This window comes from Centruroides sculpturatus, unplaced genomic scaffold, assembly GCF_000671375.1.
Source record: "Centruroides sculpturatus isolate CEXI.00-Female unplaced genomic scaffold, Cexi_2.0 scaffold283, whole genome shotgun sequence".
NCBI lineage: Eukaryota > Metazoa > Arthropoda > Arachnida > Scorpiones > Buthidae > Centruroides > Centruroides sculpturatus.
In genome coordinates, this window is record NW_019384473.1 from 486367 (window position 1) to 511156 (window position 24790).

The 24790-nt window shown below is 29.1% G+C and overlaps 2 protein-coding genes across 4 annotated transcripts in view; one reads left to right on the plus strand and one right to left on the minus strand.

The window, feature by feature from the left end:
* Positions 1-18507, plus strand: part of LOC111621242 (transport and Golgi organization protein 2 homolog) — a 36709-nt gene extending 18202 nt beyond the window's left edge. For all 3 annotated transcript variants that reach the window (XM_023363322.1, XM_023363321.1, XM_023363320.1), the window contains exons 2-8: positions 7321-7467; positions 10685-10810; positions 10885-10999; positions 14576-14649; positions 17350-17506; positions 17905-18015; positions 18353-18507. In XM_023363322.1, the coding sequence (XP_023219090.1) occupies positions 7326-7467; positions 10685-10810; positions 10885-10999; positions 14576-14649; positions 17350-17506; positions 17905-18015; positions 18353-18491 (864 nt within the window). In that variant the 5' untranslated portion in view covers positions 7321-7325 and the 3' untranslated portion in view covers positions 18492-18507. The remainder of the gene's footprint in view (positions 1-7320; positions 7468-10684; positions 10811-10884; positions 11000-14575; positions 14650-17349; positions 17507-17904; positions 18016-18352) is intronic.
* A 201-nt stretch (positions 18508-18708) lies between these two features.
* Positions 18709-24790, minus strand: part of LOC111621249 (microprocessor complex subunit DGCR8-like) — an 87406-nt gene continuing 81324 nt past the window's right edge. Inside the window, exons 13-15 of the mRNA XM_023363330.1 lie at positions 23200-23283; positions 21904-22014; positions 18709-18890 (exon numbers count right to left, since the gene is read on the minus strand). Of these exons, the coding sequence (XP_023219098.1) occupies positions 18801-18890; positions 21904-22014; positions 23200-23283 (285 nt within the window). The 3' untranslated portion in view covers positions 18709-18800. The remainder of the gene's footprint in view (positions 18891-21903; positions 22015-23199; positions 23284-24790) is intronic.

A 24790-nucleotide genomic window follows, 5' to 3' on the forward strand; every position in this document is an offset into this window, starting at 1 on the left:
CTTCAATATTGGCACAAGAACAGTGTGCCCATTTATCACAACTGCTACATTTATTGTTATTTTTCAAATAAATAAACATAAAAGTTTCAACTTACTTGTAGACTATTCACTTTACCAGACGATACTCTCACTTCGCGCATGCTCAGTTTCGCTATTTTGTGAGCAGACGATATTTTTTTTTCATGAAAAAAAAAAATGTTTATTTCGGTTGTTATCTTACATTTTATTTCTTGTTAAGATAGTATTTATATTAAAAAAACGTTTTCATAAATAAAATAAAACGTAAAAACATTATTTTATGGTTTGAATTTGTTGGTAATACCGAACACCGGGGGAGTTGGGTTTCATATTAAAAGCGCCAATGGGGTCCATATTTCACGCATCTCCATCTTGGATTAACTTAATTCCTGTCGGCACCAAACTTTAAAAACGTGAAGATCACTCAGATTAATATGTACCCCTAAGTCTCTGGAACGGAATATGTGCACCGGTGAACCTACAACTACACGATTTATATTTTAAAAATAATTAAATTCACTTAGCATTCAAAACTTGCGAATTTTGAAAAAAAAAACAAATTTGCTGATTAAATGCGGACAACTGTTTAACTGAAGTAAAACGGGTTTTCCCCTTGCTATGGATGTCTGTCTATATTCCGCTACAGTTCGTTTTTTATTATCAGTTCGAAATGGGGTGGTTCCATAATACCACCTTCTCCTCTAATGTTTTGTTTTATTCCTATTCCCATTTTTCGTAGGCCTATCTCTCCCATACAGCATGATCCAAGTAATCCATACTCCCATAGTGATATGGGATAGATGGACCATTTGTAAATTGTTTTGTTAATTAATAACAAATTTGTTTATGTGTTTTTCATATTTACACTATTACTTATGTTACCATACGTCAACAGCATACGATAGTACAATTTTTTCATCAAGTATTATTATAAATAAGAAAAATATAGCAATTTTTAGAAAGGGGCCATCTCTCTTAAATATACTATATAATTATACGTTTCCATGTCTTCTTAACGATATAAACTATTAGAGAAATATATATATATATACACATTATACTTGTTATTACGTAACATGACCTGAAAACAGATTTGTAAGCTTATCATCTAGGTATGAATAATTTCGGGTTTTCGAGATTGATGTCTAATTTGGCAGTAATTTGATGATAAGATATTAAATTTTAAAGTCATTGTTGTAAACCTTAATTATTTTTGAAAATTAATGTTAGAGTCAATAGGTAAACAAACCACGAAATAATTTAAGAATAAAAAATGAGCCAAATTGGACTGTAATTTGAAAAATTTGTAGACTTATAAATAAATCCCCATTGTCGTCTGTCCTCCGTCAATATCGAAAACTGTTAAGTTGATAACGGTAATTTTAAAGCTAATTTGTTTTTAATATGACCAGAAGAGTACAATGTACTTACAACGTGTTAACTATAGTAGTAAGGTATAGATAGAAACTTTACATAAATGCCTCATCAAATTAAAATTATGCGTTTAGGAAAGCAGTTTCATTAAAGGATAAAGAACTTCAAGCGCCCGTGAGTTACACACAAGAATATTCCATTATCAAAAATAATCGCCACTCATTTCTAAAATAACCTAAAATTTTTGTTTTGTATTGTACTGCATTCTTTTATAATGTTATTGTAAGTTACAGCGTGTATGTACTCTAGATCTCTAAGCAATAATAGAAACTGAATTTTACGTAAGAAACAAGTAAAACGGCAAAACAGTATTTGGGCCAAGACTATGTCTCCGAGACTCACTACTAAGCGAAATCCCTTTGACGCTGAAGGCGGGTCTCGTTCTCATTCTACAATCTTCTTTGGTATCGCTGCTTTTGGGCGCGATCGTTCAAAATTCGCCGGCCACGATGCATTTTCGATGAAATTAACCTATTCAATTTCGAAATTTCTCTCCGTTGCGTGTCGATCCGGGTTGAATTTTTGTCGATGCGTAAAGAAAATTTCCCGTTTTTTTAAAAAATAATCGTATTGTATCGTCCGAAATTATTTTTTTTTATTTTGCACAAACAATATACAGTTTAACCCGATTATAACGTCGTCGGATGTAACGATAATCCTAACATAACTTCAAATTATCGGTCCAACGATTTCACTTATACTAGATAATATTTTAAAAACCCACTTGTAACGACACCCTGTTTTAATGTGATATTTGAAGCACTCCTAAATTTACAAAATTAGATTACAAATTTTATTTAACATAGAAGAAACTACGTGTTCGGTCCTAAGGTCAGAGTTCACTTCTTAGAATGACTGCGGGTGGTACCCTCCCCCACCTGACTTCGGTGGGATGAGGTGCTTGTTCTGCCTGTTTATAGAAGAGGGTCGCCATTTTGTATTTTATTTTGACTCGGTTCTCGGTCCCCTGATTACCTACGAGTCTGGATTTTTTATGCGCGAATGATTTGGCACCTAATACTCTATATCAAATATCAACTCTCGACAGTACTCCTTAATACCTCAAAGCTGGTAATATAAACCGGCAGTACGATTTTATAAACAAGACATAGTCTTGTAAAAAACTCATCCACTCTGTCACCATAGTAGAAACAAATTCACATTTTAAATTTATTTTTGTAAGGAAATAATTACACAACTTAAATTTGATTTACTACAGAAAAAACTTCAAATTTTATGATACGAAAAGGATATTATTTATAATAAAATGCTTTCGGACAATACAGAAATTACATAACTGATTAATACTGCATAGTAAAAAAATTACTTGCAGATGGACTACGTGTATTTCAATTATTTTTCCAATTAGTAAACTATACATTAAAAAACATGATATCTGAGGACGTCGGGACTGTTGCTAGCTATGAAATCATGATAAACACTAGTTGACATATAAATATCCGGTATTGGAATATAAATATTCAGTTCACTATCATCATTGCCACCCCTACTTAGTACTCCAATAACAACGTCGTTTCCTAGACGGGTTTTCATAATCAACGGTGAACCGCAATCACCCTATAAACAAATTCATTAATTATAAAAATGTATTTTTTTTTTTATGATTTGTTTCACTAGTTAATAAAATATCACTTATAACTGCATCATTACAAAGACATAACCACGATAATGATTATGAATTAATCAAGATCTAATTTGATAATTCAAAGATATATCTAAAAGAGTGATGGATAATTAGTTAATAATGTTTAATTATGCATTATTCCTTTGCCACTACAGTGGCATGCATATAAAAACTCCACAGATGCTGCTAAGGTGATACACAACTACTTTGTGCATTGCCGTGAAGATATTGTGCGTAAAATTGCAAAGTCAAGTTAGATAATTATTTTTCCATCCATAAAAAAAGATGGAGAAAAGAGAAACATGCTCTGAAGATTTTGAAAATACCAAGTGATGACAAACTTGCTTTTGAACTATACAGGGTGTAACAAAATTTTGTGCAAATGTTTTTAAGGAATAGATTTATAGGGAATTTTACTAAAATCTATTTGAATGTCTTTCAAATTCTGCTTTGTTTTCAAGATCCGGTCTGCCAAAAAAAATGTCATAAACCAATTTTAAATCTCCTGATAAAGGATACCACTGCTTTTTTTTTCTACTTCAGCTTGTACATGCTTGTAACACACACAAGTTTTATTTTAAATGTTGAGAGATATTTTTAATGTATGGAAATTGAAACTCTAATAATCAAAACGTGTTCAATTACTTTTTTATAAGATGTAAGCTTCCATATTTGCAGAGAAAATTTTGAGCAATTATTGTTTACTTTGAATAACTGTTTGTGTTTTTTTACAAAACTAAATTTACATTGAAAGACTCTCTTATTTTCCAACTTTTTACCATGAAGCAGTTGGATAATGCAAAATATTAGTGGGATGTTTATTACAGTATGTCCTACTTGGAGCAACATTTACTTACCTCAATCCTTTGACGGAAGCATAAAACTTATGTTAAAAGTCAACAACTTTAGTCATAGTATTTTGAAATTTGAAAAACATTTATAGAAGATTTTAAGCTTATTTTTGACTCTAGAATTTATTCCTAAGATATTGAGAGTTTTGTTACACCCTTTAGAGAAAGATACTCTAATACAGGAAAATGAAAGTAATTGTGTTTATAATTTCAGTTTTTGCAAATGACATTGATAATGGAAATACTATTGTAGATGATGATGAATGGCATGTTATTAGAATGTAACTTTAGGTATAGTATTGAGTTTGAGTAACAATTAAAAGATAGGCAGTGTCTAAATTTATGTGCGTGGATCCAAAAAGTTCTTGGACTTGGCAGGACTCTTATTAAAATATCCTTGGAGTACAAACGATTAAATTACATGAAGTTTCGTTACACAATTAAATTAGATCCTTTCCATTGCTGTGCACTTTATCTATTTGCATTATTCCAGAATAATTTTGCGAGTAGCCAAAAAATTTAAGAATCTGGAAGAAATGTAATATTTAAAAAGCTACTGTGTATAGCTGTTAAAGAAAATATAATAAAATTGAAAAGTTATTTTATAAATATTCCAGATGTATACATAAACCAACACCTACAAACTCGACATACATACGTAACATGCCAACAACTACCGGATTATATCGTGATTATTTTAAATTAATTACTAAATAATTTTTCACTAGAGTGAGGTGTTAGATATGATNATTGAAAAGTTATTTTATAAATATTCCAGATTTATACATAAACCAACACCTACAAACTCGACATACATACGTAACATGCCAACAACTACCGGATTATATTGGGCTATTATATTGTGATTATTTTAAATTAATTACTAAATAATTTTTCACTAGAGTGAGGTGTTAGATGCCATCTCTTATTAAATTTAATAAGAGATGGCATCTAACACCTCACTCTAGTGACAAATTATTTAGTAATTAATTTAAAATAATTGCGATATAATAGCTCGATATATTCTGATAGTTGTCATATTCCAGATAAAAACCACATAACTGTACGTATACATACATCTTAGTCAAAGCATTAGAACATTATAATAATTTAAAAATCTAATTCTCTCTTCAACTTTTGCCATAGTTAGCTTAGTTATATAATTTTGTTCCTAATAATAGAAATTTGATTTCTTTTTAATTATTATTTATATCAATTTAAAAAACAAAGTGCATATACCATTGCAAAAAAATATTGAAGTAACATGAATATCCATGTGGCATCATTTAGTTGATGTTAAAAATCTAGGAAGGATAAAAACTGTTTGCTTCCAGATTTTTAAATTATAGAATTGCACATTGTTGCTGGACTTTCCCAGCTTTTTGTTTTCGTCCCTAATAATTGCTACTATTGCATTTTTTAAATATCTCCCAAAGCAATCTGAAAACTTAGAGGGTGGGGCCTTATCATCCAAAGCAATGGATTGATTTTCCTGAATTTCTAAAAACATTTTCCCCGTACACAGACCTGCCTGCAAAGCTTAATAACGCCTGTGACTTTAGAAAGTGCATCATTTTACAGATGACAAAATGGCAGACGTACACTGTTTGTAGTGTAGCCAATGGAAATGGACGATAAGCTGCACAATTGTATTGTGACTGTCATTACTGCATCTTAGTGCAATAATGACAAGGCACATTAGGATGGTGTTTCCAATAATACATTCTTATGTGAATATGGTTTGTTTTTATGTTCTCTGCTTTCAATATTTGGGGTACAAACTTTTAGAGAATCATCCTGTGTATGGTCCATCTTACACAATTACTAAAATATTTTGTGCATTAATACAAAACTTCCCAACATTAAAAATTTTTGTATCATTGTCGGTTATTTTTTTTAATTACTCTAGTTTGCTTTTCTTTCAAATAAAATATTAATTTTAAGTAATGAAACTTTATAAGAAAAAATATATTTTAATTTTTCTCATTTTTAATAGGAAATGGACCAATGATATATTACTTTCATACTTTACAAATGGAAGTAATGAGAAACCAACATCACTTTCTTCAGGTATAATCAATGTATAACATTTGAATTTTTTTATAGAATTTCTTAAATATTTTTAAATTTAAAATTATTAAAACTTGAAATAATTTTAAGACAAAATTTAGACAATTAATTATAAAAATGTATTTTTTTTTTTATGATTTGTTTCACTAGTTAATAAAATATCACTTATAACTGCATCATTACAAAGACATAACCACGATAATGATTATGAATTAATCAAGATCNGCGGGGGAATTTTGAAAAATCCCTTCTTAGTGCGCGCTTTCATGACGTACCCTAACTGTGTACCAAATTTTACCTCTTTAGGTTCAGCGGTTTGCTCTGGGCAATGATGAGTCAGTCAGTCAGGACAAGTAATTTTATATATTTAGATTTAAAAAATTTTTAAATTTTTGCCCTATAATCTTTTTCATTCTTTAAAAGAAAAAATATAAGAAATTTTTAAATAAGTTGTTGAATTATTGAAATTGTATTAGTGTTATATCTAAAGTGACCAGATCCTGAAATGTTAAAAGCAAGAAATTAGGCGAACACTTTGATGCGACATCAAATGACTCGTGATCAATTCCAGTCAATGATCTTTGGTTTTCTGGCTCTATCTTCCATAACATCGTCTATGATAGATGTTATGAACAATCAAAGAACATGTTATTTATTCACATACTCTTGTTTAAAAAATAACAATACCTACAGCAATAGTGACAATCTAATTACAGCTCAGAGTGTAATTTTGTTTGCTTTAATTGCCATTTTTTAACTTTGATAATTAGTAAAAACCATCAACTCTCTTTTACGAGGTATAACTGATTTGCACAACTGTTGTACTGCATGTGGTATAAGTTCACCATTCTCCAACAGATAGGATTGCCTGACTAGGCAATAAATCTTCAATTGGGTTACTGTTCTATGAATCGGATATTAAAACTTTTATGCTAATAATTTCTACACAGTTCATCTTTGACTTGCAATCCATGCAATGAATATCGGCAGTTTTTGAATATAACTATAAAACAGTCCACAATTGGGACATACCGAGACAGCATATTAAAGAATATTAAGTTTTATTTGAAATTATAAACTACACTCTATGAATTTTATAATTATTAATTAACAACTCATCAAACAGTAGAGATTTATTTGCTTGTGACAAAAAATTAATAGATGCATGCTATCAAGATATTTTTTAGGCTCTGATGTAGATCTTACATCAGAGCTTAAAAAATATCTATTTTTCAGCTTTTTAAAATTAATTCTAAATAACATAATTAGCATTAAAATTTAATTTTTTATTTGTATAAATAGGTGTGATGTGCCTTCTTTTTGTTTATATAAATACTGCTCCTGGTCCAAAAGGATACCATTTGGTATTAATTAATGTAAGAGATGAAATTTACAATCGTCCGACGGCAAAAGCAATGTTTTGGGAAAAGGAACCAAATGTAATCGGCGGTAAGATTATTTTTGTTTATTCATTAAGTTTAGAAAGAGAATAATTCATTTGAAATTTTTAAAATTTTAAAGTAAAGTTTTCTATTATTTACAAGCATGATATACAACAGAGATCTGTTTTTTTGAGGGACCAATGTAAAAAACTACTTAAGCAGAAATGAAAATAATATAGGATTTCCTTCAATAATTCATATCAATTTAACAATATTCTGCCACATTATTTACTGTATTCATTTAAATACTTGTCTAATGTTATCTGCTTCATCAGTTTTGTTACATGAGAAAAAAGTTATGTATTATGATTTCTACAAATGAAACTATAGATCTATAAATACTTTACTAAAACTTGCTGAAAACTCAATCATTGATGGCACTTATCAGAACATGATGTTTGCTACACGTTTGGTGGCCAGAAAATCATAAAAAAATTATAAATCCATGTTAAAAGTAGCTCAAGTCACAAGCATAATGACATGAAATTTTTTACATTCTTTTTCCATATGCAATTAAATTTTCAGGATAGGATGCAGTTGAAAAACCTCTTTAAAAAAAATGGATTTACTTTTTTTTGGTCACAGATTAGGATTTCAGTTTACTTAAATGTGTAAACTTTCCTATATAAAACATTCCCATCTCTTCTGAAAAAAATTGAGAATTTGAAATTAATCTTCTTACTTGGGAAAACTTCTAATGTGAGAACTTCTTAATCAAGTTCTATTGTATATTATTCACAAACTTATCTGTACTTTATTTTACAAAATAAGATACAAATAGATAATTCATTCATGAAATTATTTTATATAAAGTTAATTTTTGAACATCCTGTATATTCTTTATCTGTACAATTTCTGTTTATAATAGACAATCAACAAGTGTAAAAATTTCCATGTTTACAGAGAAACTTGTTAAGTTTTTTCTGTATAAAGATTTTTTTTTACCAAGTTTGTTTTTGTTTGGATTGGTCATGAAGGTGCAATTCATTGGCCAACTATATCTTCCGACATCACATCCTGTGATTTCTTCATTGGAGATTTATCAAAGTAGCAGACAGACTTCAATGATTTAAAATCAAGAATAATGGCTGCTGTTGAACAAATTGATGTGGAAATGCTGCAGCATATGTGACGGTATTTGGAGTGTTGACTTGTATGTTTTGAGATTCACTAATGGTGCACATATCAAATGTTTGTAGCATTGTCACTTTAATGAAAGAAACTTTGGAAAATATAATTCTAAAAATTCTTGTTTAAAACTCCTACATGTGCCATCATAAATTTCTTTAAAGGATAGTTGTACTGATAATTTTCAGACACCCTGTAAATTCCTCTTCATACATTTTTAGAATTATTGATTTTTTTTATTAATACTGTACTATTATACTTCACTTTAAACCTAAATAAAAATATCATTATTTTCTGTATGAAAAATATGTTGAAACTGCAAGCATGTGCACCTTCTTGTGAACATAGAATGCAAATCTAATATAAGCAGACCAGACTAAAAAATTAGTTACCCCTAACAGAAATGACAGTGGGGTCATTACTAATTTTACAGAGGGTGCCATCAATCATTGGGAGATAAATAGCACTACAAAGTCATTTCTGTCTCTTGAAGTAGCAAAGAGCAATGTAAGTGTCAAATTGAATCTGCAATGTGGACCGTGTGACGGACATTACTGAGTGACAAAAATGAGCCATTGTGTTTGGCCAAGCCTGTAGACACAAAGTGAATGAAATCTTGTTGTCTAATTTGTTGATGTCGAAGCATACTGTCCTGTGGGTCTATAAACAGTGGCATAGTTCAGTCAACTAAAAATCATTCGACAGTGCAAGAGGCACCATCACCCATTATTAGCTATGTTCTGACAGGGATTTTTTTTTGTCTGGTGTGCTTATTTGATTTTAATAGGTGATACAGAATATAAACAAAATTTTTTTGTAAATACTAAAAACAAATTAAAAACACTAAACCTATAAACCAGCAAATTTTTATAACAAATGCAAATGTTTTCACTCGTGCTGAATGGGCATCATCAGGCAAACTAATCACCAAATGCCAAAACAAACGAGGGATTGCCGAACACATGTGCAAAGGGGAGGTGACCACTTTTAATTCTAATTTAATCAGTTTTAAGTGGCAGTTTTTTACTAAAAACAAAAACAAGCGGGCAGTAATGTGATTAATTTGTAAATTAATTAATTATATTTGGATGATTAAAACTAGAAGGTTAATATATCTTCATATACTTTTTATGCACTTCTTTTTATAAAGTTCTAAATATTACTTCTATGTGACCTAATTAATCAACCTCTTAATCTTTTGATTAACAATACACTAATTAGGTCACAAAATTTTACTCAAAAAAATGTATAAAATACAACCACTCAAAAACTAGGTAAACTTGATACAAAGCTACAAAAAATATATACTACATACATTTTAAATATTAAATCATATAGTCACTAGTCATTTATCTCATTTTATAATATGAATTGTTAATAGCATACAATGGTATCTATTGCTGTTGCAGTTAAGGAAATTAAATTTAAAAAATTTTTTATAAATGTTTAATTCTTGTAAAATAACAAAGTAAAAATGTGATTGCATTTTTTTGTTAACCTATTTAATTATTCTGTATAATTTCTTTTTTATCACTGTATTTTCATAAAGGTTATTTAACATATCATTAATTAAATATAATATAATATATAATGGTATCCAATAAAAATATTTTAATAGTCTAAATAAAATACAAAATTTAAAAAAAATATATTTGCGAAGCTAACGAGTAAGTGAAAACTTGTCCACCAGCAAAAAAACGTTGAAATTACAATCGTTATGAATCCGTTAATACCATTACTATTGAAATAAACAACTGGTATCAAACAAACACAAACATATTCAATTGCTAGACACAAACCAGTGCCTTTGCATTTGCTTGTTGGCTCCTCATTTGCTGCTGTTCCACAAGAATAATTTCAAAAACATTTGTTTGACTGACAAATTAATTATTTACTGAAATAATGCATTTGTAAACATGAAATGTAAAGGAATAAATCATATTTTCTTTTTAAAAAATACCATATTTTAAATCAATTTTAAATGACATTTTATACATATTTATATATCTTTAATTAAAAGTTGCTGTTGATTGTCTTGTACTTTGCATTTATTTTGGAGAAAGCTTTTGTTAATTTAAATATCTAAACCGTTGCAGGCAGGGATTTAGAACCAGGCAGAGAAGGAGGAACGTGGTTAGCTATGAATAAAAATGGAAAAATTTCTGCATTGTTGAATATACTTCAACCGGATCACGAGCTATCGCCAAATAAAAAAGGAAGAGGTAATGACAATAAATGAACTTTTTTAAATTCATAAAATGTATTATAAACCTTTTTTTTAATTTTGTATCGTTAGGATTTCTCGTTGTCGATTATGTGAAAAATAACCAAGATGGTTTATCCTATTTACAAGAAATATGTGATCATTGTGATGAATATAATGGATTTTTATTAGTTACGTTAGATTTAAGGTATGTATTCAAATTAACAGTTGTTACGTCAATTTTATATTTAAAATGTATCATTTTATTGGTATTTAATACTTTAAGAACGAAAAATCGGAAGGAAGTCTGAAATTGTTTAGATTGTTGAACTATTTTTAATTATATTGCTTTCCCTATAATTTTTGTTAAGAGAAGAGGGTTATTTTTTGCTATTTTTGTGTGTACTTTAGTCTTAATATTTTGTGAACTTCCCGTGTTCCACTCGGGTCTGCTACCATTATCTGATCAGCTTTTGAGATAGTTGGTAACAGTAAACTAGCCATCATGATGGCACTAACCAAAATATTTGGCTGCAGATGTTATCGAAGAGTTCTACAGAAGGTGGTATCTAAGTGCACTTTAGGTTTTTTTTTTTTCTTTTTTCTTTTTAGACATTGAATAGGGTTTCTACATGTATGTATATGCTATTTGATATTCTAAGCATTTTACCCAAGTGTGGGAACATTTACGCTTTATTCTTTTTGTTCTTGCACCAAGCTCGTTACAAATTTTTAATAATTCCCAAAAGCATCAAAATTTAACTTTTTTTGTTGTACCTTTTTTCCATAGAATTCCTCAATTGGAAAGTTATTCTTTTGACTTTAAACTATAATTATCTCTTTATGATTAAGATGTTTATATTTTTAATTGTAAGGTGGGAAACAAACTGGTGTAGCAGGCTTCTGTTAAATGCCAAACAAGAATTGTGGAACCACATAAGAATTTCTTGACTTAAATATTTTACCATTGTTTTTCCCTGATTCTATGATAAATTTGGTATATGATTTTGAAGTAAAAAGCTGTTGCCCTTCCTTTGAACCTGATGTTTTTAACAATGCTGTATTGGCTTATTTTGGTTCACATTTTAAAATAGTTTGCAGATATTTTTCTTTAAATTCATATTGTTTTATTTTCTCAACTCTTACTTCTCCATACAAATCAAAACCGTCCACACTTTCCAGCAGAGAATTTATTTGTCAAACAAATATTTTGAACTTATTTTATAAGCCCGCCTCTTACTTCTCCAGAAAGCACTTTCGATTTGATTTCATAACTGCTCGAATGAACGAAGTCATCTAAAGTGTCAAAATTTGTAAAATGCTTAAAGAAAATGCCAGACTGAAGGATTTCGACTTTTAAAATACTGTAATCTTAATTTTCATATTAGTATTATGATTAATAAGATGTTTTAATTTAGTTTTTGTTCTATTCATTATAGAATTTTTGTTAATTTATGAATTACAGAATAATTCATATATGATATTATTTCGGTTAAGAGTAAAATTGATTTTATGTAACACATTCAATTTGAATTTTGTCAAATGAAATCTCTTTATATTAAACCTAGATTATGAATTTTGATGACTTTCTACATAGTATTTTGAGTACAAAATCATTGTAGAGCCTAATTCTTTTTAGCAGGAATTAGACTCATATTCACAAATTTATTTATATTTTTGTTTAAAATTAGTTAAAATTTTATATATTAAGAATATAGAATTAATTGAAGATTAAAACTCATTATTTTTCCATTTTTAAAATATTGTATATTTAATATTCATTAATTCTAATGTAGTTAAAATTTCCATAAATTATCATTATTTAAACTTTGAACTGTTACCATAGCAGCTCTGTTTGTTTATAATTTTGATTGATTTGTCTTCATGATGCTATTTGAATTGCATACATTTTTTATTTTAAAAGTATTTCAATTTGAAATGTACATATACTTCTGAAAATTGGCAAAACAATATGAAAACATTAAAAATTGTTTGATTTTCTTTTTATTATTTGTATTATCAATTTTTTTTTGTTTTGTTAATTAGAATAGGTTTGATTCTTTCCTTTTCTGTATGTAATATGCAAACCACTCTTGCTAAATCAATTTAATTTTGCTTATTTTTGTAATGAATGTTCCTGCCAAAATCAAAAAAGAAGTCGTGGATTAATATTTAAATGCGCTACACAACATTTACTATACATAACATAGTGTGAGCATCAAATCTTGAAATTTCTAATTTGCTAAATAAATAATTTAGTAGATAGCATAAATATGTTTAAGAAATAGGAAATGTGAATGTAATCATCTAATGTTTCGAATACATTTGATGTCATTTATAATAGTCTAATTGAATATTGAGCATTAGAGTTAAATTCTGACATGATTTTCAATAATTTAAAATAATATAATTGAAAATTGTATTGTTGTTATGGTTTAGTTCAGGCATGGCCAACATACATCCTGTCTAATGAATTTATGTGGCCTGCGGTTAATCTCTTAATATTAGCTACTCAAGTCCAAATAGCTCGGTGAAAAATTCTGACGCCTAAAAAAAAAATGGGGGATCAACAACAACTCACTCTGCATTTAGAGTTAACCCTCCATTACAAATCTCGTAAGTACAGCGTAGAATGTTGATAAAGCATGATAATGTGAAAAATGTATATGTAATCTCTATATGCAATTTAGTCCTCTACAGGGTGACACCACAGTGAGATCTTGCACCACCTCAAAATCTTCCTAGGGCAGCCTCTGGTTTGGCCCGTGAAAAAAGTTCTCTTTCCAATTCGGCCCAGGGGCAAAAACTGTTGGCCACCCCTGGTTTAATTAGTTAATATGTGTCACAGGAACATTGCAGAGCTGTGTGGCTAGCTGTAATTATGGTCATTATGGATAGACTTGAGCTGTAATCAGGCCAACTGGCATTGACGAGGGACAAACAATTCCTTGATTTGTACTGTTAATGATAAATTAGGGGTCATGTAATGGATTTGAAACGGATCTTATTCTTATTACAAATTTGGCCCAACTGAATAAAATGTATTTTAACAGAATAATAATAGATTTTTACTTTTTACTTTTTATTAAATTATTAATTAAATCAATTTTCATTACAAATATAGTTTTGAATGTGGATATAATGAGGGTTTCGTCCACAGAAATATATAGGATGATTCAAAACTTAGTGTACAAACTTTTAGGTAGAGACAGAAAACATAAAAATTAACCATATTGACATTAGGATGGTATTTCCAAACACATTCTTATGTACCTAGAGGGTGTCGTTTGCCAGTGGTGTGGTAAACCTTGGATGGTTTGGTCTTTCTCATTTGAAATAATTTTATGCAGAAAGTGCATCATTTTACAGATGACAAAATGGCAGACGTACACTGTTTGTAGTGTAGCCAATGGAAATGGACGATAAGCTGCACAATTGTATTGTGACTGTCATTACTGCATCTTAGTGCAATAATGACAAGGCACATTAGGATGGTGTTTCCAATAATACATTCTTATGTGAATATGGTTTGTTTTTATGTTCTCTGCTTTCAATATTTGGGGTACAAACTTTTAGAGAATCATCCTGTGTATGGTCCATCTTACACAATTACTAAAATATTTTGTGCATTAATACAAAACTTCCCAACATTAAAAATTTTTGTATCATTGTCGGTTATTTTTTTTAATTACTCTAGTTTGCTTTTCTTTCAAATAAAATATTAATTTTAAGTAATGAAACTTTATAAGAAAAAATATATTTTAATTTTTCTCATTTTTAATAGGAAATGGACCAATGATATATTACTTTCATACTTTACAAATGGAAGTAATGAGAAACCAACATCACTTTCTTCAGGTATAATCAATGTATAACATTTGAATTTTTTTATAGAATTTCTTAAATATTTTTAAATTTAAAATTATTAAAACTTGAAATAATTTTAAGACAAAATTTAGACAATTAATTATAAAAATGTATTTTTTTTTTTATGATTTGTTTCACTAGTTAATAAAATATCACTTATAACTGCATCATTACAAAGACATAACCACGATAATGATTATGAATTAATCAAGATCTAATTTGATAATTCAAAGATATATCTAAAAGAGTGATGGATAATTAGTTAATAATGTTTAATTATGCATTATTCCTTTGCCACTACAGTGGCATGCATATAAAAACTCCACAGATGCTGCTAAGGTGATACACAACTACTTTGTGCATTGCCGTGAAGATATTGTGCGTAAAATTGCAAAGTCAAGTTAGATAATTATTTTTCCATCCATAAAAAAAGATGGAGAAAAGAGAAACATGCTCTGAAGATTTTGAAAATACCAAGTGATGACAAACTTGCTTTTGAACTATACAGGGTGTAACAAAATTTTGTGCAAATGTTTTTAAGGAATAGATTTATAGGGAATTTTACTAAAATCTATTTGAATGTCTTTCAAATTCTGCTTTGTTTTCAAGATNTAATTATTTGAATGTCTTCTTAAAAATACCAAGCTTTATTATGCTAAGTTAAGGTACCATGGATCTACGGTCATTTTGTCTCGACTCTGTATAAGTGCATTTTTAACGTGCTCAGGCTTACTTTAAAATCAATGATGATAAATTTCAATTATTTTGCATTTAATAATAAAAAAATCATTATTTTAACGTAAACTATATATCGTCTTCATACATATTTTTTATTCTATCCGGAGGAAGTCAAATAAAACGTCTCTCTGACTTCGCTCCACTGATCTGGTTCTTTAGCATTAGTAAAATCTTTCAGCGATCTTTCTACATAGTCAACTCTTCCGGTTCCGTCCACCACGATTACCGTGTGGCATCTACGACAAAGAATTTAAATTACATTCAACCATTTGGTAATGGCAATTAATACAAAGTTGTGTAAATTTATAGACCTCTTATTTTGTAATAACAAAAAATTACATATACAATTTCAAATTACTTTCCCCACAGTTAACTAAATTTTATCATCTCATATTAGAAATCAACATGTGTGAAATAGTGTTCTTGATTCTTGATTATTAATTATGAATAATCTGACAAAGTTTAGTAACTAAGTTTTTGAAGTCATTTACTATCAAATTTAAATTAATTTCGATCCGGTTTCTTGGTACTGCATGTACATTGCATTTGGCAAATTGAAAAAATTCCACTTACCTGCTGCCGTAACAATATTCTGGTAAATATACAAAAATAGCACTTAATTTCTGTAGGAAATTTTCGCTTTTACCAAAACCTTGATTTTTCATTTGTTTATCAACTGGGTAACTGTAAATAAATGTTTTTAAAAGTAAAAATTAATCACCATCATAAAAAGTGTTTAAAGCAAAATTTAATATATTTAAGTACAGCATTGTTGATGCCAGAGCACCAGGGGTTTAGCATATCCCAATACAGGAGGAACGGTTTAGAATTGTCTTTGTTTACATTTTACATTATATTTTTAATGCAGTGAGAATTTTATTATTCATTAAAACAATTTCTAAATCAAATATTCAAAAGGTTAAAATTGTTATTCTACCTTTCAGAATATTTTGTGATTTACGCAAACGAATAAAGAACGGTATGTTTCGCCAGTTTCGTAGAATTTAGACAACTCTTAAAAATCATTTGTTTCAACTTAAATTTAATATATTCAATCTCGTTAATAGAACAGATGAACTTACCACCTATCATCCATCAGCAGTTCGAATAATTCTTCTATAAGTTTTTCTCTGCTTTCGATCGTCGGATGTTCATTTACAATCTTTTCAAACCCTTGACGACCTTCTGTGACTTTTTGCCAAGGTTTATTCGGATGACTGTTTCCAAAGGCATGAATTCCTAAAACAAAATGATTTTTCTAACTAACATTTTATAATATTGTTTTCTTGTAAACTTTAATAAACAACTTTTGTAAAATGTTATTAATCGTCATCAAAATAAAATTACAAAAGCTTTACTTGTTAAAAAATTATATTAGTTGATGATGATGACATATAATGCAGGAAAGAAAAATGATAGACAAAATTATAAAACAGAGGGAAAATATGGTGATTGATGATAAAAAATGACTTCCCAAGATTTTCAGTTTTGGACTTAGGACCTTGAAACTTCAAGAAATGCAAAAAAAGTTGGGTTTTTTTGTGGGGAGACAATTTTTACCCACTTTAAAACTTAACTCCCGCGACTTTTTGACAAAAGTCAAAAAGTCGCGGGAGTTAAGTTTTAAAGTGGGTAAAAATTGTCTCCCCACAAAAAAACCCAACTTTTTTTGCATTTCTTGAAGTTTCAAGGTCCTAAGTCCAAAACTGAAAATCTTGGGAAGTCATTTTTTATCATCAATCACCATATTTTCCCTCTGTTTTATAATTTTGTCTATCATTTTTCTTTCCTGCATTATATGTCATCATCATCAACTAATATAATTTTTTAACAAGTAAAGCTTTTGTAATTTTATTTTGATGACGATTAATAACATTTTACAAAAGTTGTTTATTAAAGTTTACAAGAAAACAATATTATAAAATGTTAGTTAGAAAAATCATTTTGTTTTAGGAATTCATGCCTTTGGAAACAGTCATCCGAATAAACCTTGGCAAAAAGTCACAGAAGGTCGTCAAGGGTTTGAAAAGATTGTAAATGAACATCCGACGATCGAAAGCAGAGAAAAACTTATAGAAGAATTATTCGAACTGCTGATGGATGATAGGTGGTAAGTTCATCTGTTCTATTAACGAGATTGAATATATTAAATTTAAGTTGAAACAAATGATTTTTAAGAGTTGTCTAAATTCTACGAAACTGGCGAAACATACCGTTCTTTATTCGTTTGCGTAAATCACAAAATATTCTGAAAGGTAGAATAACAATTTTAACCTTTTGAATATTTGATTTAGAAATTGTTTTAATGAATAATAAAATTCTCACTGCATTAAAAATATAATGTAAAATGTAAACAAAGACAATTCTAAACCGTTCCTCCTGTATTGGGATATGCTAAACCCCTGGTGCTCTGGCATCAACAATGCTGTACTTAAATATATTAAATTTTGCTTTAAACACTTTTTATGATGGTGATTAATTTTTACTTTTAAAAACATTTATTTACAGTTACCCAGTTGATAAACAAATGAAAAATCAAGGTTTTGGTAAAAGCGAAAATTTCCTACAGAAATTAAGTGCTATTTTTGTATATTTACCAGAATATTGTTACGGCAGCAGGTAAGTGGAATTTTTTCAATTTGCCAAATGCAATGTACATGCAGTACCAAGAAACCGGATCGAAATTAATTTAAATTTGATAGTAAATGACTTCAAAAACTTAGTTACTAAACTTTGTCAGATTATTCATAATTAATAATCAAGAATCAAGAACACTATTTCACACATGTTGATTTCTAATATGAGATGATAAAATTTAGTTAACTGTGGGGAAAGTAATTTGAAATTGTATATGTAATTTTTTGTTATTACAAAATAAGAGGTCTATAAATTTACACAACTTTGTATTAATTGCCATTACCAAATGGTTGAATGTAATTTAAATTCTTTGTCGTAGATGCCACACGGTAATCGTGGTGGACGGAACCGGAAGAGTTGACTATGTAGAAAGATCGCTGAAAGATTTTACTAATGCTAAAGAACCAGATCAGTGGAGCGAAGTCAGAGAGACGTTTTATTTGACTTCCTCCGGATAGAATAAAAAATATGTATGAAGACGATATATAGTTTACGTTAAAATAATGATTTTTTTATTATTAAATGCAAAATAATTGAAATTTATCATCATTGATTTTAAAGTAAGCCTGAGCACGTTAAAAATGCACTTATACAGAGTCGAGACAAAATGACCGTAGATCCATGGTACCTTAACTTAGCATAATAAAGCTTGGTATTTTTAAGAAGACATTCAAATAATTAATAAAATCTGTAATTTTATTGAGAATTCACCAAATAAACAGTAAAAAAAAAAATTGGAATAATGTGGTGACTAGTTAATTATACTTTTAAAATTCCACATTGTTTAGATTTGATGTTGAAGCAGAAGGTAGTTCCATTTCTTGTGGTATAAATTTTCCAATCGGTCTTACTGTATTCTAGAAAGAAAAAATTTCAAATATTATAGGTTGACTAACATTGAAAAATCTCACTAGTTTTGACATGTATAATTATTAAGATGCAGCATAAAAAGCTAAAAACAAAAATTTTTTTTGTAAAAAAGTCATACTTATATTGTTTTTAGCTTTTGATGATATTGCAGTAGAATATGTTTTAGGTTAATTCATTATTTTATTTATAGTATATACTATACTATGATCAATCATCACATGAATGCTTCCAAATTTTCTATGGAGCCACGGTCCATAGAAAATTCGGAAGCATTCATGTGATGGTAGATGATGAAGATTGACAAAAACCACATTATTTTTGTTGTAACGATCGTTGTGCTTCACTCTCCGAAGAATGTTTATTTTGATAATAGAGAAGTTGCAGCTGACGTTTTCAGACATTCAGCACCACTTTCCTAAAGGCCTAGAAGTTTGGATAGTCGGTGGAATCATGCTCGACATTCCAAACTCCTAGGAAAGCAGCGCTGAACATCGTCCACAACCTCTCTAATATCACAAGCCAAAATGACAAAATTACTGTCTTGTCCATCTGTAACAGATTGTAGTTGTGAGAACTAGGGGTAAGAGGAAAGAGTCACTTATGAGACCACGTGTAATTACTTCTGTTTGGCAATAAGGTGGCTAAAAGACCAATTAGACACAGCCTGAACCTCATACTGGTGTCAGAATAAATGCCAAGCACAAACATTACATTTGGATGAAAAACATTTCACGTCGGACTCTGATATGAAACATTTCTTGGGAAGTGAACAAAGTAATCCTCACTGGTATTTAGTCGTCTAATGTATTTTGTTTGACAAGTTTGGTTCTACACCTCCTTCCAATAGTGTAGCAATCCATCTCCAAGAACAGAACAGTTTGAATCTAACTAAAATACAGGCATCCCTCTGGGGTAATTCAGATAATTGATGCTCTACTGTACAGTCTCAAATTTGTTTTGGATAACTGATCATGTATGAAAAAATAAAAACAATAACTTCCGAAATACTATCTAATATCAAAAACGTTCCAATTCAGAAAAAAGCCTTGTTCAAATACTGGCACCTCCTTAAGTACCTTCTCGTGGTCATGCCAGTGCCAGCTAAAAAACACACACCAACAAAAATAATATTCAAATAGCCACAGCACTAGTGGAAATTTGAATTTGCCGACTGGAACGCTTTCGGTTAACTGATGCTCTACAGGAAATCCTTGTAACTTTGAATCATTCACATACAGTTGACAATTCCCTTAGATTTTACAAATACGTGAGCCGTTCACAGCCCAGCACACGTATTTGTAAAGTCTAAGTGACTCGTACAACATGGATACAGAACACTATTTTTTGTATATTATTATTAATTATCATAGAAGTTAAGCAATACCTGTTCAGTGAGAATCTCAGATTGCTTTGCTTTTTTTTTTTTTATAAAACCTGATTCCTCAAAATGTAGCCCAAAGTAGCCTACAAATATCTCAATATGACACTTGTAGCCCATGGGTAGGGGTGACACGCCCAAAAACATTAGCTTTGTTTCTAAGGTAACAATAATTAACCTGACTTGTTTTTGGTCTATTGTTCTCTTACGGCATGGAGTCACTTCATCCTTTCTCAAAGTGGGCGGTAGTGATTAAAAATGACTTTTATTTCTTCTCATTGAAACATCCTTTGATCTCAGAAATAGGATATGGGTCACACCCTATCCATATAATAGTGCATGTTTAAACATTACCATCTGTTACAATTATTGCAAATATAATGTAAAAAAAGTTCAAAAATATGGGGCACTAGATTGTTTTTTTTACCTATCTCAAAGTGGGCAGTGGTTGAAATAAGTTTGAGAACCTGTGATCTAAATGAATGAGTTAATGTGTGCATATCACAACAAGGATTTCCTGTATATACAATCTTAAATGACTGATTTCATAAACAAAACAATAAAGTATTTTTTACTCAAATCCAATGTTTCGCCTGAGGATAGGCCAAAAACGTTATATTTTCATAAAACAATACTTAAAAAAATATAATTTACTCGTCTATTTTTAGAAATTAAAACACTCTTTCCTAGACCAACTTCGAGTGATTTATATTAGCGGACAAATAGTAATCAACAAAGATACTTTACTATTTGTCCGCTAATATAAATCACTCGAAGTCGGTCTAGGAAAGAGTGTTTTAATTTAGTTTTATATTTTTTCAAAAAAAATACTTAGTTTTCAATAAAACTATCTCGGTAGCAAGAAAAGTGTGTTGTGATAAGCTATGATTTAAATTAGGTCTAATTTACAAATTAAAAAATGTTAATACAGGTAACCCCCCATATAGCACGGGTTCACTCTAACACGATTCAGGAATTGGGTAAAACCCTCGTACAACATGAAATGTAATAAAGGGTGCGTTCCTTTATACCTCAACATGAGCATTCTAATTGTTTTTGTGGCTACTTTGAATGCTCTTTCAACAAACAGCAGCGCACTCCCATTGCAGAGTGACCGCACCCAAAAACTGTTAACAGTTGATGATGCTCATGCAGGATGAATGGTAAAATATTTACTTAAATCCTTATTTAAATTGGATTTATTATTTAACAGCATGTTTTTTAAGTTTTTGAACCTAACCCCCCTTTTCCAGCATACTAGTTCTTTGCTATGTTATGCGAATCCTTGTTATAAGAAACAACTTTTTGGAACGTAACTCCCATGTTATACGGAGGTTACCTGTACTAGTTTCAAAGCATTGTTTGTTGCTCTCAAATGAAAAGTATGAAGACAAATAACTCTCAAAATGTTTTAAGAACATTTCCAACTCCAGCATCAGATCTGCATTATAAATGACATTCCAAATTATTAATAAATATTCCATTTTTTGTGTGTCGAGTTTGGGATGTTACTTACATCTCACAGATCTGATGTCAGAATTGTAAATTTTCTGAAAACATTTATCTTTAACTTATTCTCTGGACAACAAATGACAGTTTCATAACAATCAAAATATGCTTACTTTTCTTTCATATAGTTTCAACATTTCTTCCTGAAGTTTATTAAGTATCGATATGTTAGGTTTATTGGCACAAGCTTTGCTTTGGAGTTCTGTAATTTGTTGTTCCTCTTCCTAACAAAACAAAAATACAATATGAACAAAAATCCTAAAATTACTTTTTATACTATTTTTTTTTACTTATATAAACAATAATTCTATGACCCAATTTTTTAATTAATTGCAACTAGATGATCTGCCAAATTATCGAGCTATTAATATCTAATTGTTAAATTAGCCTTTTAAGTAATCTGTCCAGAGATAAGCAGGAGTTGCAGATTTGAATCCTGCTCTGAGCCAATTCTTCCAGAAATTCTAAATTAACATGAGATTGTGGCTTAAATAATTTGTCTTGAGGTACGCAGTTAACAGGCTAATTTAATTAATAGCCTAATAATTCAGCAGATTGTCTGGTTGTGCTTAATCTTAACAAAAATAGTTTGTATAATTTGACTGTAAAAGTGAGTGTCATACAAATAACATAAATCTTTCTATTATAAAAACCTTATCCATACCTTAAGATTATATGAATTGTATTAGTAATAATTTTCTATTTACATCATAAATATTCATCATAATACATCATATACATCATAATAACTATTCATAAATATTCATAGATATTCATTATTAAGAATGCTATATTATCTACTTTTGAATATTAATTTATTTGAAATCCTTGTATATAAAGATCATTTCTATTCAAGAAATAAAAAATAATTATGAATTTCAGAGTTGATTTTTTACAAATTTTTAACTTTTAAAAATGGAAAATCTCTTTGAAGTCCATTTGTCTTATTTACAATGTTATTAATTTCCAACAAACTCTTTGGTGAACACAAATAAATTAATTGTTCAAAAATTTGAAAAAATACAATGCACTCTAAGACAATTAATTAATTAAAGATTTTTAAATGACAATGTAATTGTTCTTTCGTATCTTCATCTAACCACAAACATGCAATAAATTAGTTATGAATATTGCAACTACAAAAACCATTAAAACACATTATGAGGAGCTTATATTGATATTCTACTATATGTAACTGCTAATAAAGGTTAATTAGCCTAATTTAGATAAAGATTATTATTAACTGTATAGTATACTTTAATGTAACTATCAATAAACTAGAAATATACATTTGAATTATTAATACTTACACTTAATAAATGTTTTATGTTTTTATGAAGAATTGAACAGACTAATTAATAATTATCAATTGCAAAGAATAGGATTTACTGAATATTTTAGGTAATTACCTTTTTCTCTTTTAATGTCTTACAGGAACCTTTTCCATATAAACGTAATAATGATCCCCAACAGACAATATGAGGATGGAGAGCCTAGACAAAACATAACACAATTTTATAAATAATAATAATAAGACATGTAAATACCTGACCACTTAAATTACAAGTTTGTAGTAACAGTACAAAAATACTGTGTATTCATTGTGATTATTTATAGATTTAATGTTAGTAATAGAATAAAAATTATAAAATTACACAGCAGATTTATTGCAGTTGTTTTTTTGTTTCATTCATAATGATTTTAATAAAATTTAAATTTATATGATAAGAGCTTCCATTACAATCTAATAATTTTCTCTTTTTCCTTTTGTTGTGTGTTTCCCATTGAACAAGAAAAATATGTATATCCATATGATTGTCTTACTTCTTTTACATAAAAGTAATTTCTTTGTATGATTGAAAATAGGACAGCTTAGCTTGTTTCCAGAATTGGATATGCCATCTTTTACTTGAACATTTTTTTAAAGTATAATGAATGCATATGAGGATTTAAGATGGTTTTCTATACATCTCAATTATTAATTCTCCCTTCATAATATTTATATCTAATTAATGGACACTTATGTTATGTACCTGATCCATCTGTAGGGTTATCTCAAGTTTATTTTCATTAAAAATCTTTGTAGACCTCTTTTTTCATTCCACAATAACAAGTAGTAATAAGGAAATGCTGCAACAGTTTATAATTGTCTTGAAAAATCATGTATTCCGAATAATTAGTTGACAATTTGATATCTAAAATGAAATTTTATCTGAGTTGGATAGGCTTAAATTGTAGATATCATAATCCGGTAATAGCAGCAACTGTTGTGTACAGATGTTGAGTGTGTTGGATTACCTATTGTTTACCATATAGTTACTTTTGAAAGAATTCTAGATATTCTTTCAACTATTTCCAGTCTCATCTGTCATTTGCAGCCCTGTTGATAAGTAATATATATGTAAAATTAGACCAAAGTATATCTATCTAATTTTACATATATATTACTTATCAACAGGGCTGCAAATGACAGATGAGACTGGAAATAGTTGAAAAAATATCTAGAATAGATGATCACCATCATCTATAACAGATTGGAAACTGCAGCTGCAGAAAAATTATAAGGCACATAGAATGTATATATCCACTAGAATAGCATGTGTTCCCTTAGTCTCTCTTAATTAAGGAGCACTGAATCTCCATATAAAGTTAAAAATTAATTTTTTAATAACAGCATATAAGTTTAAAAACTATGGACAGAAAGGGTAACCAATAGATTTGGCATAAATCTATTGGTTACCCTATTATTTGTATGTTATTTATATAATCGCATGATTGACCATGAGCAGATTCTCCATTTTGAAATGGTAAATAATGATACTTCTGTTGTTGTCATAAAATAGCAATACAGATTAATGAAATTTCCGTGAACATGTTCAATTATTGTTACACTCTATAACAACAAAATGTCATTATAGATATGACATGTTTGCAAATAATAACTTTAGAAGTGGATTCACAATGACTCAAATTTTAGTTTTTCATTATTATGCAAATATA